Source organism: Stegastes partitus, unplaced genomic scaffold (assembly GCF_000690725.1).
Source record: "Stegastes partitus isolate 25-593 unplaced genomic scaffold, Stegastes_partitus-1.0.2 Scaffold1540, whole genome shotgun sequence".
Lineage (NCBI taxonomy): Eukaryota > Metazoa > Chordata > Actinopteri > Pomacentridae > Stegastes > Stegastes partitus.
The window spans coordinates 86,206-100,530 of NW_007579271.1; the positions used below are offsets into that span (position 1 = coordinate 86,206).

General features: G+C 39.2%; 1 protein-coding gene across 1 annotated transcript in view; it reads right to left on the reverse strand.

Moving 5' to 3' along the window:
• The window catches only part of angpt4 (angiopoietin 4), an 82,628-nt gene that overhangs the window by 17,092 nt on the left and 51,211 nt on the right, over window positions 1–14,325 (reverse strand). The window contains exons 2-3 of the mRNA XM_008300430.1: window positions 1,171–1,326; window positions 795–916 (exon numbers count right to left, since the gene is read on the reverse strand). Of these exons, the coding sequence (XP_008298652.1) occupies window positions 795–916; window positions 1,171–1,326 (278 nt within the window). The remainder of the gene's footprint in view (window positions 1–794; window positions 917–1,170; window positions 1,327–14,325) is intronic.

Genomic DNA, 14,325 nt, shown 5'->3' on the forward strand with positions numbered 1-14,325 from the left:
CATGTTTTTGGACTTGTGGGAGGAAGCCGGAGAACCTAACTGGAGTTTCCGTTATTGATCATGTGATCCATTGTGAGCAACTTTTAAAGGTTACTCTTGTACTTCACTGTAATTAGGAATCTATTGATAAGTGTATTTTATATGGAACCTTGGAAGGGACATGGAGAAAAAGAAAAACAAAAAACAAGGAGGGGAATAAAAAAAAAATGGAGGTATCTTTTGTGAGATCTCATAAAACTTTCTTGGGATCTCGCAATAGCTTTTGCAAGATCTCGCAAAACTATAGGTAACTCCAGTCTGGTAGGTGGTAGTGATGCACCTGACCGTTGGATGCCAACCACTAAATCAATAAGAAGAAGAAGAAGAAGAAGAAGAAGAAGAAGAAGAAGATATATATACTTCTGGGCCTTTTTGGCAGTATGGAGAAGCGACAGTGGAGGACAACTACCCATTCAAGAGTTTTATTGAGTTTTGTTTTAAAATCAGTCTAAAATATAAAGACATTTATTTTAAGAAACATCCAATGATCTGACTTTTGCAAGATCTCTCAAAAGTTTTTTGCGAGATCTCACAAAAGATACCTCGATTTTTTTCCCCTCCCCCTGTTTTTTTCTTTCTCCATGTCCCTTCTGGGGTTCTGTAGTTTTATTATTCAGTCATAGAAAACATAGCACTCTCAAGGCAGCTCTTATTTCCACTGAAAGTAATCCTGGAACTCTGATAAATAAGGACCAGATTCAATGACTAATTTTCCAGCATGGCAAATTCTGCCTGAAAAAGCAGCCAGTTTCTACCTGTTTTTGTCTCGGAGCTGACTGATCTCAGACGTCTGCAGCAGCAGCTCTTTTTCCAGCTTGTTGGTGGACAGAGAATTCTCCAGAAGCTGGATCTCTATCCGAGACGTGTGATTCAGCACCTGGACGAAGGAAAAGATGAGATAAGATAGGCCTTCAGGAATACCACGACAGGGACGTTTGCAGTGAAATTGATATTGTACAATTTCTTCCATTCGTAGAAATTCATATATTCCACAGTTGAAAAGTAACAATAAAGCACAGGACTAGTCTATGTGTAGGAACAATACTGGTGACAATGAACCCAGAAAATCTGCCTTCAAGTGACAGGTTTTTGTCTTTCAGTGACAGTTTGAACACACTGGAGGTTTGTTACCTTGGCTTCCACCACGTTCAGTTTGCGTGTCTGCTCCGCTGTGTGCGTGAGGAGATTCGTCCCGATTTCCAGCATCGTGGCCGTCTGGTTGTGGACGACGTGTGACTGTATGTTGGCGACGTCCCGCCTCATGCTCCTCTGAATGAAGTTCTCCAACTGCAGTCGGAAAATGTAATAAATACAATCAGTGTGTGTGAGGAAGAACAAAGGTAAACCACAAATTTAACTGCAAACACATCTTAAGCTGCATTTAGAACACAAGAACATGTCTATTTCATGACTGTCAACTTACTCAGACAGCCAAACTCACACAGTGTTAAAGAGCTTTGAGGGTCTACCGCTTCATTCAAACCTAAAGATGCATTTATACCTGACGTACCTGCAACTTTTGGTCCCAGGAATTGTTTTAAGGGACACTGTGGTTAAAAGACATTTGAAGATGAAACAAATTAGTCCTGATGAGTGTTTTTTTTTTAGATGCCATTTGACGTTCCTGTAAAACTAAACTGTAATCTCAATTACTTTTAGAGAGAAACATATTTTCTCCCAGTCTGGTAACACTATGATGATGAAGAAAACAGCATGGTTAATTAAAGATCCCAGTTTGGGCAAAAATAGCAAACGTCAAAGCTTCTTGATTTTCTGGGTTACCATGGTAATGAGATGACTTGTTGACAGTTGGAAGGAATACAATAAATGGCAATGATATGTTAATCAGACACATGTTTGTGATATGTAGCAAATACATTCGGTGGAAAATAGTTTCCCTCAAAATGTCTGCACTTCATTGTTGGCTCATTGTTTGTGTGTTTCATTTACCAGGAGGACAATGAACAAAAAACAAACTGTATATGTAAAGAGAGATTTTTTCTAAAATTGCTGCAAGCACTCGACTCATCTGAAATGTGCTGTACTGTAAACCCTCTAACCTCAAAGCTCCTGCACATTTGAAAAATACGCAGACCTGAGCAGGGACTTGTTTGGGGTTAAAATCGTTTAATCGCTTAATTTAGATCCTGGTCCCTGTGATTCCTCCAAAAGCTACTGGGGAAGGTTCTCGTGTGGAAAAGGCTCTGATAATGCGTTATAGGCTCTGTGATGATGTGTTAAATGGCAACATGTTAGCATGCTAATGTATAGCAGGTATGTCCACCATCTTAGTTTATTGCAGTAACATTTGCTATCACTAAATATAATGCAGCTTCAGGCTGATGGGGATCATTATTAGTTTAAGATAAGATAAGATAAGATGAGATGAGATGAGATGAGATGAGATGAGATGAGATGAGATGAGATGAGATGAGATAATTCTTTATTGATCCCCATAGGGGAAATTCAGGCATTGCAACAGCACAAGACAGTGGCACATAAAGGATACAATAGTGATCGCCTCACTGTCCTTGGACATGAAGGCCCTCCTCTTGATGTTAAGACGGCTTTTAGTCTCCTTTTTAATCCATGCCTTAGCAGCAAACCTTTTTGGATAAGACAATGGTGTCCTCACAGAACTGTATGTAGTCTGTTATGCAGTGAGAGAGACCCTCAATGTCCTGTTGACTGATGTTTGACTGGTTAAAGAATGTGTCTTTATGGTGATTGATAGAAAAAGTTTCTTAGACTCCATCATGGGCTTGGCACAAATGTTGAAAATAGTTTAGTTAACCCTATCCAGGACTTTCATGTTTCCATACGTAGAAGGTCTTTCGGGGTCCATTGGACTCCAAGAAAGAATACGTGTAAAATATTTCTTGGTATTCATTACAGACTTTTATACTATGTTAAATACATTTTCTGATAAGTTGACGTATTTTTGGTTCCAAATGCATGACAAATGTCTCTCTTCATATATTTTAAAAACAAATCTTCAAAAAATAAAAAATCAATACGTGTCACTTAAACCAAATGGCCTGGGCTCCAAAAGACCCCTAAAGTCCTGAATAGGGTTAAACAGCTTTTTGAGACCAAAAGGTTTTGTACTTCTTTCACCTTTTTATTTGAGGGGGCAAATGCACATTTTCTAAACATTGAGGGGGAAACATCCCCTGCAGGCAAAATCTAGACCTATAACATCGACTAATTGTGACCTAAACACTCATGACTGAAATAAAGTGACTGTGTTGAGTCTTTCCAGAAGCTTTGTGGTGACTTTCTGCGTTCTGAGCACTGAAACCACCCACTCAGTGCCTCAAGTTCACCAAATCAAACATGTATAATGAGACATGTCAGGGGTCTGGTATATAAAGACTCAGGTCTCTCCATCTCTGGGAAGATCAGCTGATGCCAGCTCGCACTGCCATGCTGCCACCTTTGACCCCCGACAAATAAATAATCCATCCACCCAGGCCCGTATTCATGCCTCAGACTCCACGTCCTCAGGATATCAGTGCCACTGAGAAGCACAGGCAGTTGATAAATATACCACTGGACCAACAAACAGATTGGTCCCAGTGGGACGGCCAGTTACCAATGAGGCAAAGTTGGATCTCAAAATACGACTTTATTTGTCCTTGTAATAATGATGTTTTTAAAGCATCGAGGCTTGATGAAGATCAGACTAGAGCTCAGTGTTTTCTAATGTAAATGTATTTGCGGTTTAAAGTCAGTGTGTTTATTACCGACTTATTATCACATTATTTCTCACAAATATTTTAGAAGATTTTTAAGGCTCACAAAGGAAAACAGGTGAGCTTTTCTTGCATTGAAAATTCAGTTTACTACTCTGCCTCAAAAAACACAGTAAAGCCTGTATTTCCCCAAAACAAAGTCAGAAAATACAGGAAGTACAAACAGCATCACCTCAGATATTAGACTCAAAAGACCAACAAATGAGGTACGATTCTGTACATTATCAACAGAATCTGTGCAATATCAGTACATCATGAACCTGCACTGCAAAATAAATAAATAAATAAAATGAAATCTGTAAAAACAAAACAAATTCTGACAGCAAGGGTGCCAAAAGAAAATATGTCTGAAAGACAGCAGAATAACATTCAATAACTGTAAAGAGTGGATAAACAGGGCTAATATATAATAGCTAATTGTGTTTTAGTTGATTTAAACAGAATAAAACAGTGTAGTTTTTATGACCACACATTGTAGAACAGTGATATACAATTTAATATGGATTTTAATGTGAGTTTTTGGCCTGCGTTGGGTTTTTTTTTACAGTCAATAAGTAAATGAATACTTTTTTCTGTGATGTTGCTAGATATGGTTTTATAAACTCTTAACTATTTCCAATCCTTATAAATAATATTTTGTTTTTCAAATATTGACAACATGTGTGAAATATGTATATTTTTAGCTGATTTAAATGCAGTAACCCTGTGTCAACTTACAGTCAAATGATGGAAAAGAACAAATTTATGAAAACAGATGAATTAATACCTTCTTTCTGTAATTGTTCTAGATATTATCTGTGATTTAATAAAACAGAGAACTAAGTGAAATAACAGTCAATTCTTCAGAAATTACAAGTAAAAACTGTTGTTTTACAATGTATGGAGAGTCGATGTTTCTTAACACACAAAATAATGCAGTGAAATTATATTATTTTTCATATTCAGAGGAATCGTTGCAATATCTAGATTTTCCGTAGAAAGATGTGTTCATTATTAACAGTACTTACATTATAGAGTGTGTATTGTGTGTATTCCTAGTTGATTCATTTATTTATTTTTACTGATGTTTGCTGTGTTTTTAACAATCTTCTTTGTAACTGCAGATTTCACCACAGTTTGATTATTAAAAGAAAATCTCATCTTAAGTTTTTAAATCAGTTTCTCACCTTGAGTGATGAAAACATCGGTAATGATGCGCTAAACAAACCAACAAATGAACAGAAAGGACTAAAAACCTTGGTGAGAACAAAGAAAAAGCAAAAAGCCCTGCACTGACTGGCTCTAGCTTGTTTGTTGTGGCTGCTGAACGCTGACAGCTGATTAATTTTTCATAAGTGCTGACTAATCCTCCCATGTTGTGTTTTCAAGGTTTTATTTCTTTCAAACGCCGATGCTATCGCCGCTGATTGACCTTATCACGTTCATCGTTCTTCACACACGCTGACGGCACTGTTACTCACTTTCAGTAACCAATCAAAGTCATTCGAGTGCTGTTATGTTTAGTCTGCTCCAGATTCAGATTAAACAAGCATCGCTCTGTTCAATCAGAAAACCATTTTACAGGAGGGAAGATGTGTATCGCAGCGGTCACAAATCCAAGTGGCCTTTTGTGGGGACTTTTATGTGAGCGAGTAACCTGGAACAAAGAGGTGGAAAAAAAAAAATCTGACATTGTGACGCAGCGAGAAGTTAATCAAATAATCAAACGGGGAGAAAATAGCTGGAACGAGCGAGCTGGTTCGTTTCTCCCTCCTGCTTCCTGAGATGCAGCGCAGATAAAGTCAGATGAGAGCCAAAACCTCCACCTGCACAGTCGGACAAGCCGGGCCACAGAGGGCGAAACTAAAGCACAAAAAAAAAAAAAAAAAACCTGCTGCACTGGTCTAAATATATATGAACAGATATATGTTGTCCGTGCGTGAGAGATGCAAAAAAAAAAAGAAGTGAAACAAAGAAGAGAATCAAAGTTCAGCAGGTTCTTCTTTGGTTTACTTTCTAGTTGAGTCCCCAGAGACTCAGTGTGCTGACTCCTTAATTGACCCTTACTTCCTGTGTGAGGACAGATCCACGCACACAGCACATAAAACATCTTCTCCCAGACCTACGACACACACAAACTGGCACACATTTACACAAACACACACAATCAGCTCTACGCCAGCACACTCACAATTATAAACTGAGCCCGACCAACGAGCTCTGGGAATACGAGCGCAGCCCCACGTATGGAGGGCTGCTCTCCGAGATGCTAACTCAAACCACATGTTGGCTTCGCTGTGATCTGGCCCTCCGGGTGACTTCACAGGGGGGGGGACGGAGGAGGAGGAGGAGGGGGAGGGTCACCAAACTGCCCCGATAACAAGACTGACGCACAGGCAAGTAGCACCGATAGCGATCTGGGGTAACAAGTGCACCGTGTGTCGCTGGAGTGTGTCGGGATCTGAGCGGGCAGTTTGAGGTGCGCTGAAGGTGACTGCAAATGGCAGCGTTCGCCTCCAACGGTTAAAAAAACAACTCACGTTTCTATTTAGTGCCAAAGCAGGACGTAATCCAGGGTACTAAGGGAGAACCGTCAAAAAGCAGAGGTCTTCTAATGTGTGTTCCCCGTGACTTCAGTCTTTTCTTAAGCTCCATGTAGATGACTTTATGTCCAGCTCTCACTGCAGTGGAGCAAAACAAAACCTGAAGACTTGCTGAAACATCTCACAACTTCTTTGCTTCTACTCCACCTCAAGGCCTCTTAGATCTTCAGACTTTTAACTGTTCCATGACTGATGCTGGTGGATAAAGGAGCTCTTGCAGCAGCAGCTCCAAAGCTTTGGATCAGTGGGTTCACTACCAAAGTGGGCCCAACCACAAACAATCCAAAGTTGAGTTTTATAGGTGTTCGTGGCAAAGTGGTCCAACCAACAGCCCGCTAGTGATGACACAATACGACTTTGAAGTTTGGCTTTTGGCTTGAAAATTTAGTGCCAAAATGGGCCAAGCCACAGGAACTGCTGACCGTTATGTCACAGGTGCAGGTGGTGTTTCAAGATGGCGGATGGCGCGACCTCAAGCCCAGTGAAAGCTCAACTCATAGGTACGGTAAGGTAAAATAAAACCTTAATTAACCACATGGTATCTGTAGTTCCTTATGATGTAAACTCTTTAGCGCTGTTTAGCAAGACAAACCTTGAATCTGTTTTTTTCTCAAAAAGTAGAAAATGCAGTATGACCCGCTTTGGCACTCAGCAGAAAGAAAGGCAAAATTAAAACTTAAATAAGTCATCGCAAAGTAGCTGCTTCTCTCTCTGGACAGTGTTGGGACATCTTTGGATAAATATAATGACTCCTCCAACAACCAGGATGTTTTTTTTTAACAACACAAAATTTTGACCCCAATTTTCTCTAAAAGTAGTAAATGTGGTTTGGTCCACTTTGGCACTAACCTTCTCAAATGTTCCTCCTCCATCGATATTTACAAGAAAAACGTGAAGCTGCACGTGTTTTCAGTGGCTGCTCTTAATGGACATAATATTTCATATTTATTTCAATAGAATTTAAAAATTTGATCATACAAGTTGTTATCCTCTTTTGCCTGTTTTAGTATTTTATTTTATTTTACTAGTTGATTTGACGAGTTTGTAGTGTCTGTGCATTTATATTTTATTTTGTCTGTAACATTTTTATATTGTCTGTCTGTGAACATATTTATCACTTTGGTGAACTCCGGTTGTTTCTTTTAAAAACTTCATGAATAAATTTGATTTGATTTGAAACACAAAGACTGAAATGACTAAAAAATGATTTATCTCAACATCAAGAAACTCACACAACAGTTTGCATCAATCTTTTAGAGTTACGACACTTTCTAATGATGTTATGTTAAACTGTGTTGGAGAATCAGCTTTTCCTTCACACTCAAAAAAACTGTGAAATGCTGCTTATTTATTGAAGATTAGTCGCATGAATGCAGCTTTTTAAGCTGATTATTCACAAAATGAAAGTGTTCCAAGTAATATTTTTTGTGTGTTATACACCTAATTACTATAATTAGAAACACAAGTGTCTGAGTCGGCACATTAGAAAATAAAGCTGCTCCCTGCTGCCTTTCTTTGAGACTGTAGGAATGCTCAGTTTGCCCATTTAGCTTAGGCTGCACATAAAAAGCCTCATATGAACATGTTGATAAGGTAAGAATGATTGATTATTGATTCCTTACTCCCCACATTTTCAGGATGTAATCATGGATGAGCTTGTTACAAAAAAGAACAGAAAATCACCAAAACACTTTCTAGAAAAAACTTTATGACATGTTTTCAGTGGCTTTGACTGCTCTCAGTAGTCCTACTATTTCATATTTATTTCATATTTGTTTTGTTACAGGTTAAATTATCTAAACAAAATGACTAAAATCATGGATGTTGGCACTGTTTATATGCAGGATGACTTGTATATAACAGCTGTTTATTTACCACTAGGAATGAAATCTAATTAAAGGCACAAACAAGAATACAAAGCCCATGAATTCAACCCTATATTATCCAGATCCTGAATATAAAGAAGTAAGAAACGTGCAGAGGATGAAATGTGCCGGCTCAGCCAGCTGACTTTCATTACTGTTAAAAAATGAATGAAAAGCAAAGGTTTGGCAAGATATTTAAACTCACAAGAACATTTGTAATCAGTCCTTTAAATATATTTTCATCACTTGTCAGCCAAACTTTATTACGTTTCGTGAAAGTCCGAAGTTTACACAAAGAGATATTTGGATTTGGAAGAACATCATGAGCCCGATCTAGCAGAACAGAAGATAAAAAGGCACACTTGCAGAGCTTGTTATATCACTGCCGTGTGCCTGCAAGTATCAGATGTTTTGGCTGAAAATCAGAGAGTTATAAAGCAGCAGCCCGGTCCAGCAGCCTCAGGCTTAGTTTCGGCTGCACCTGATACACTGCAGGGAAATGTCTGGCTGCATGGTGCCTGACCTTTACTCTCCGTCACCTTCAACGACTTTCACTCTCCTCCTCTAGCTTGTCTTTGTAGCAGTTCATCTTTGGTTTAGATAACTGGAGTAAGTCTGGAGTAAAAGCCTGTTTATTTGTGGAGATCCCTGAGCTGTTTCTGTCTGTGCCGGAGGTTTGACACCTGCTGAACTTCTGCCTTCCTGCCACAGACAGGAATCCCTAAAGGTAGTCTGGACAGATTTCATTTCCTCATGAAGCTCCACAGTGTCGTTAATGCATCCGTGAAGAGCCACGCTGCAGATAAGCAATAAATAAATAAATAAATAAATAAATCCCGATTAGGACCGACTGGGGGGCAAAGCAAGTAAAGCAGCAATAATAATAACGTTAGAATATAAAACTGCTGTCAAGTGAAAAACACCAAGCTGCTGTAAAATGTTTGGTTTTCAGGCCAAAATCAAATGTTGAGTCCTAAAGCTTGAAAAATGTTTCTCTTATTACTTAAACTCCAGGAGTTTCTGTTCTGTTGATGCTTTAATAGAGAGCTGAAACACTTTGACTGAATCCGTTGGTGTCAGTTTGCAGCTCAGTGGCTTCTATTGAAAATGACAGCTGCTCATTCACAGGTACTCTGAGCAAAAAGCTGCCTGCCACAAACAGTAAACCAGTGAGATGACACTCATACACCAGCAAAGTTTGACCTCAAAAATGACAGATTGTGTGTAGGCCTTAAGCATAAGATAAATATTGATCCTGAAAGAAATTCATTTGCAAACTATTGTTCAGTAAAAAAACAAAACTGGGAAATGCAGAACCTAGTAGAAAAGCAATAAGACTGTGATCATTTAAGTAAGCTAAAATAAGACTAGAGCAGAAAGAGTTGGGAGTAATATGGGCACTGATTCTGAGGTAGTAAAGTGATATCATACATATGAAAGAAGAAGAGCACATTAAATATAAATATTAGACATGAAACTGAAATATTTCACATGACACCAACGTCTTGTACTTGCAAACTGAATATTGCACACAAAATTAAAATATTGCAGATGAAAATGAAATATTACACATCATACTGAAACCTGTATTTCAAATTGTTATACCACATTCACCGAAGGCACCTGCCAGGAAACAATACCGTTTGTAGTTCTGATAACTCAGCCACAGTCAGGAAACCAATATGACGGTGTTTAAGACGATGTCTATGAAGATAACGCAGCTCATTACCACCCTGAGTGCCACACAGTTCAGCAGCACTTGAATTATGATTTGGCTTCATGTAGCTCCTCAATACACGCAATATTTTCATGGGAAAAGTTTAACTTAATTATTTCAATTGTGCTCAGTTTTTACTGCTTTCTCTTTAATCAACAAGGAACTAAGTTGCTGAAGCATCCCTATCAGTCACTGGAGCCAGTGTACTTAGTGACTTTATTTAGACTTTAACTGGCTTTCACAACACAACTATTTCTGTTTCAGGACTTTTATTTCAGTCAGACAGCTGAGTTTGTCTTGTTCTGTTCCCTCCTATTCGAGCAGATCTGTGAAAACTGCTACACTCTGGAGAGCCTGAGGGGTTGAGCTCAGTTCAGAGAAGATGTTGCTGAATGAACCTTTAATAACTCTAAAGACGTTTTTTTATTGATTCATTTTTGTAGAGCTATGTATCGGCTGAACTGACACGTTACGCCCGCATTTACATTTGTTTTTTAATCTAGTATTTAAAATTTAAAAATTGCTCATATTGCAATAGTTGAGCACATATATAGTATAAAAGTCTGGCACATTAAAATCTTGTCTGGGTTGCAAGGTGGAGCGGTGGTTAACACTGTTGCCTCACAGCTAGAAGGTCGTCGGTTTGCTTCCCGGTTAGGACACCCAGAATCTTTCTGCGTGGAGTTTGCATGTTCTCCCCGTGCAGCGTGGGTTCTCTCTGGGTTCTCCAGCTTCCATGTTGAGGTTAATAAGTGATTCTAAATTATCTGTAGGTGTGAATGTGAGTGTGCTTGGTTGTCTGTCTCTAAGTGTAGCCCTGTGATAGACTGGTGACCTGTCCAGGTGAACCTGCCTTCACCCTTAGTCAGCTGGGATAGACTCCAGCCCCCCATGACCCTAGTGAGGGTTAAGCAGTGTATAGATAATGGATGGATGGAAATCTTGTCTAACACTCATGACAAAGTCCTTATTTATCAAAACTTAAAAAGCTGCTTTCTTTAGGAATATCCAGGGTATTGTCAAATATTTCTTACATGTTTGGGTATGAAAACAAATATTCAGCTATACTAAGACGAGTTAAGATGTCATAACAGAAACTCAAATCCCACAGAATGGTTCTTTAAAGAACCTTTCCAAGGAGGTCATGGCGTAACCTCTGCTGCAGGCGTTTCCTCAAGGAGCCATGTTGAAGCAAAAAAGGTTCCTTCACAGTAGCAGTGCTGAGAACCCTAAAAGAGTGCAAAAATCATTTGTCCACTGAACCACAGCAATCTTCGGACGTTTCTTTCTTCACATCAGATACTAATCGTACATAAGGGCTGGCGTGTTTTTACACCTGTGAGAGTTAACGGCGATGTTCCATCATAAAACTGACCTGCTGTTTTCTTTGCGTATGCCTCATCTGCTCCATCTTCAGCACATCTCCTGACAGGTGTTTTCTAAAACACCAGACCACGACACGTTCCTCTGGGGGACTATCGAGATCCACATCATGATTATAGAGCACTTGGGTTTAACCTTTCACTGAATTGAGTGATTTAAAGAGCAGCTTAACATCAAGTTTTAGCATAAACACGTCACTGTTTCAAATTTAAAACAGGCGTTTGAACACTGATGCCTCCACACTCTGGCCCACCTCAGCTCTCCCTCTGTCTGAACCAAAGTGTTCCAGATCTAGATATTAGATCTGCAGTTCATGCAGAATTCCAACTCAGACACAAAACTATTCCTGACTGTAAAAAATGTAGTTGAGCTTCAGGTAAACACTGTTTTGGATGAATGTCACGTATCATTTCATCTTTGGTGATTACAATTTACGTTTGTGGTTTCAATCAAAACTTGAAATTACAATTTGTCCTTTAAAACTGACATTCTAAATTCAGCAAAAGCATGAAAATAAAGTTTACTTCTTCTTTAGCGTTATCCATCTGACATCATGATGCTCATGTTTCTTCAGATTTTTCTGCTGCAATGCAACCACCGATTAAGGAGGACTACAGAGTAAAGAAATGGAGAGGACAGTCAGTCTAATGACAGTCATGTCCTACATTTGCAGCAAAGCAAACTGCTCATTTGAAAGGAAGCACATCATTAAGTGCATCTTAAATTTGCAGTCACATTAATATTACTTGTTTACTTAATTTGTACAAGCTTAATTTAATTACATGCTACCAATTAAAACAATTCATTTAAGTTGGTCAAACGGTTGTCTTTTTTCAGTAGGCTATACAGTGCCTGGCATTAGCAGTTTATTTTTTAATTAGCAATTTCCCTGAGGTCTTGTACCGAAGGGATTAATACATTTTTATTCTATTCAGTGGCAATATCCCAAATCTCCATAGATCCAAAATATACACAAATATACACAAATGAGACACAACATTAAAACCACTATAAGTTTAGCAAATAACATTGATCATCTTGTTACAATGCTCACTGTCACTCTGCAAAAACTGCTCAGGGAGGGCTCGAGGAACACGACACAGAGCCCGCTGTCTTGACTCCAAACAACCCAGATCTCTATCATACTGTTGAGAATCTGATTTACAGAGGCCCCACCCAGCAGCCTGCGGGACCTAAAGGATCTAAACAACCCAGATCTTTATTATACTATTGGGAGATGTGCCCCAAAAATCCTGATTTACAGAGGCCCCAGGATTCAAACAGTACAGGTTCTGTGTTCATGTCTTGATGGGTCGAGCTGTTGTAAGGGAATACCCCTCTCTCTAGAAATACCCCTCACAATATTGACAAATATGCAAATAGTTTTCATCTTAAAGGTTTATTCGCTGAATGCAAGTTGTTCAGTACATCACTGGAAGTCTGTTCTCAGTGGTTTGTGCAGTGCAGGCTGCTAGTTTCTACTTCACGTGGCTCCAAACTCAGGTATGATGTCAAAAACGTAAATTAGAAATCGGTTTATATTTGCAGATTTCAACAACTGCAGCTGCCCTCAGGTCCTCGGCACACTGCTCCAGAGGTTTAGTGCATAAAAACTACAAGCTGTCTAGTCCTGTAAGTAGACTCGTACCAGAGGACTGGAGGGTTGGTACATACACTGTCAGCATGTAAGACATAAATGTCGGTGCAAGGAAACAAATGTTCAAATCCTTAGACAAACCAATGTAAGGACTTTCAGACTGCTGTGATGTGTTCTCTCCTTCTGGTTGTGGTCAGCAGTAGGACTGCAGGCGTCTGTGGCTCATTAGCAACATCTTTGGGCAGACTAAATAGGAGAGTAATACAGTAGTCAAGCCTGCCTGATATTAGAGCACGCATCCCGTTTTCTTTGTCATTTATAGTGTGATAAAATTAAGAACCGCATTGATTCCAGAAAGCTGTATTTAGCATCAAGTTAAAAGAAGAAAACACTGACAGCAGAACAGTTACTCTCAGTCAGGGTCACTTGGGTGTCTTTTAAATTCTACATGGACCTCACAGTTGCTTGTTTTGGTACCACACGAGGAGTGCAATGGAAAAATCTCCAGGGGACGACGTTCACTTGAGCTCTTTTTAACAAAGCTGTAGTTGTGTTTATGTTGGCCGCCCGCACGAACTGTCATGCCTTCAAAAGTCCCTCAGAGAGAATGCATGTAAGCCACGGTTGTATAAATGTTTTCCCTGCGAGCATAATGGTGAGGTTTGAAGCTTTTTGAACATATAATTTGTGCATTTATTCAAAGCCATTGTTTCATCGGTCTAACCCTTGGTTTTGTGTTGTTTTTTTTTATTCAGTCAAGCTTTTGTCTAGAATCCAGCCTGTTTTAATGTCTTCAAGTGACTATCAGTAACACATCACTTACTAGCTTTATTAGAACTTATTGTTTATTTGTTCATCTGCTCAAACAGTCAGTCCTTGTTCCAGGTTGTAGAGAGCAGAATAAAATGACAAACACATGCAATTTTTACTTTCACTTTCTCTACTTAGCTGGGATAGGCTCCAGCCCCCCCACGACCCTAGTGAGGATTAAGCGGTGTGTAGCTCATGGATGGATGGACTTTCTCCACTTTGACTCAAGTTCCTTTTAACTCTTTTTATGGGAAAGCTATAATTGTGAAAGAGGTAGGAGTGGGAAAGTAGTGGAGAGGACCCAAGTTAGTCCTGCTATTTTGAATCTTGTTCCCACAGGACCAATAAAATGCACCAAGTTGCAAAAATTAGGCCTGAATCATATCTTCTCCTTGTTACTGTGTGCTCTCCTTCTTACTGCAAACCTGTGGAGGTCGGTTCTAAAAGAAGTGAAGGGCATTATAGAAATATAATCCCCCAAATACAAACACACTCAACTACTGTGTCTCAATTAAAGTGTTATATTCTTCACAGACCAGTGTTGGATGAGATGGTCAGAGAGTTGCACCATGAAGCA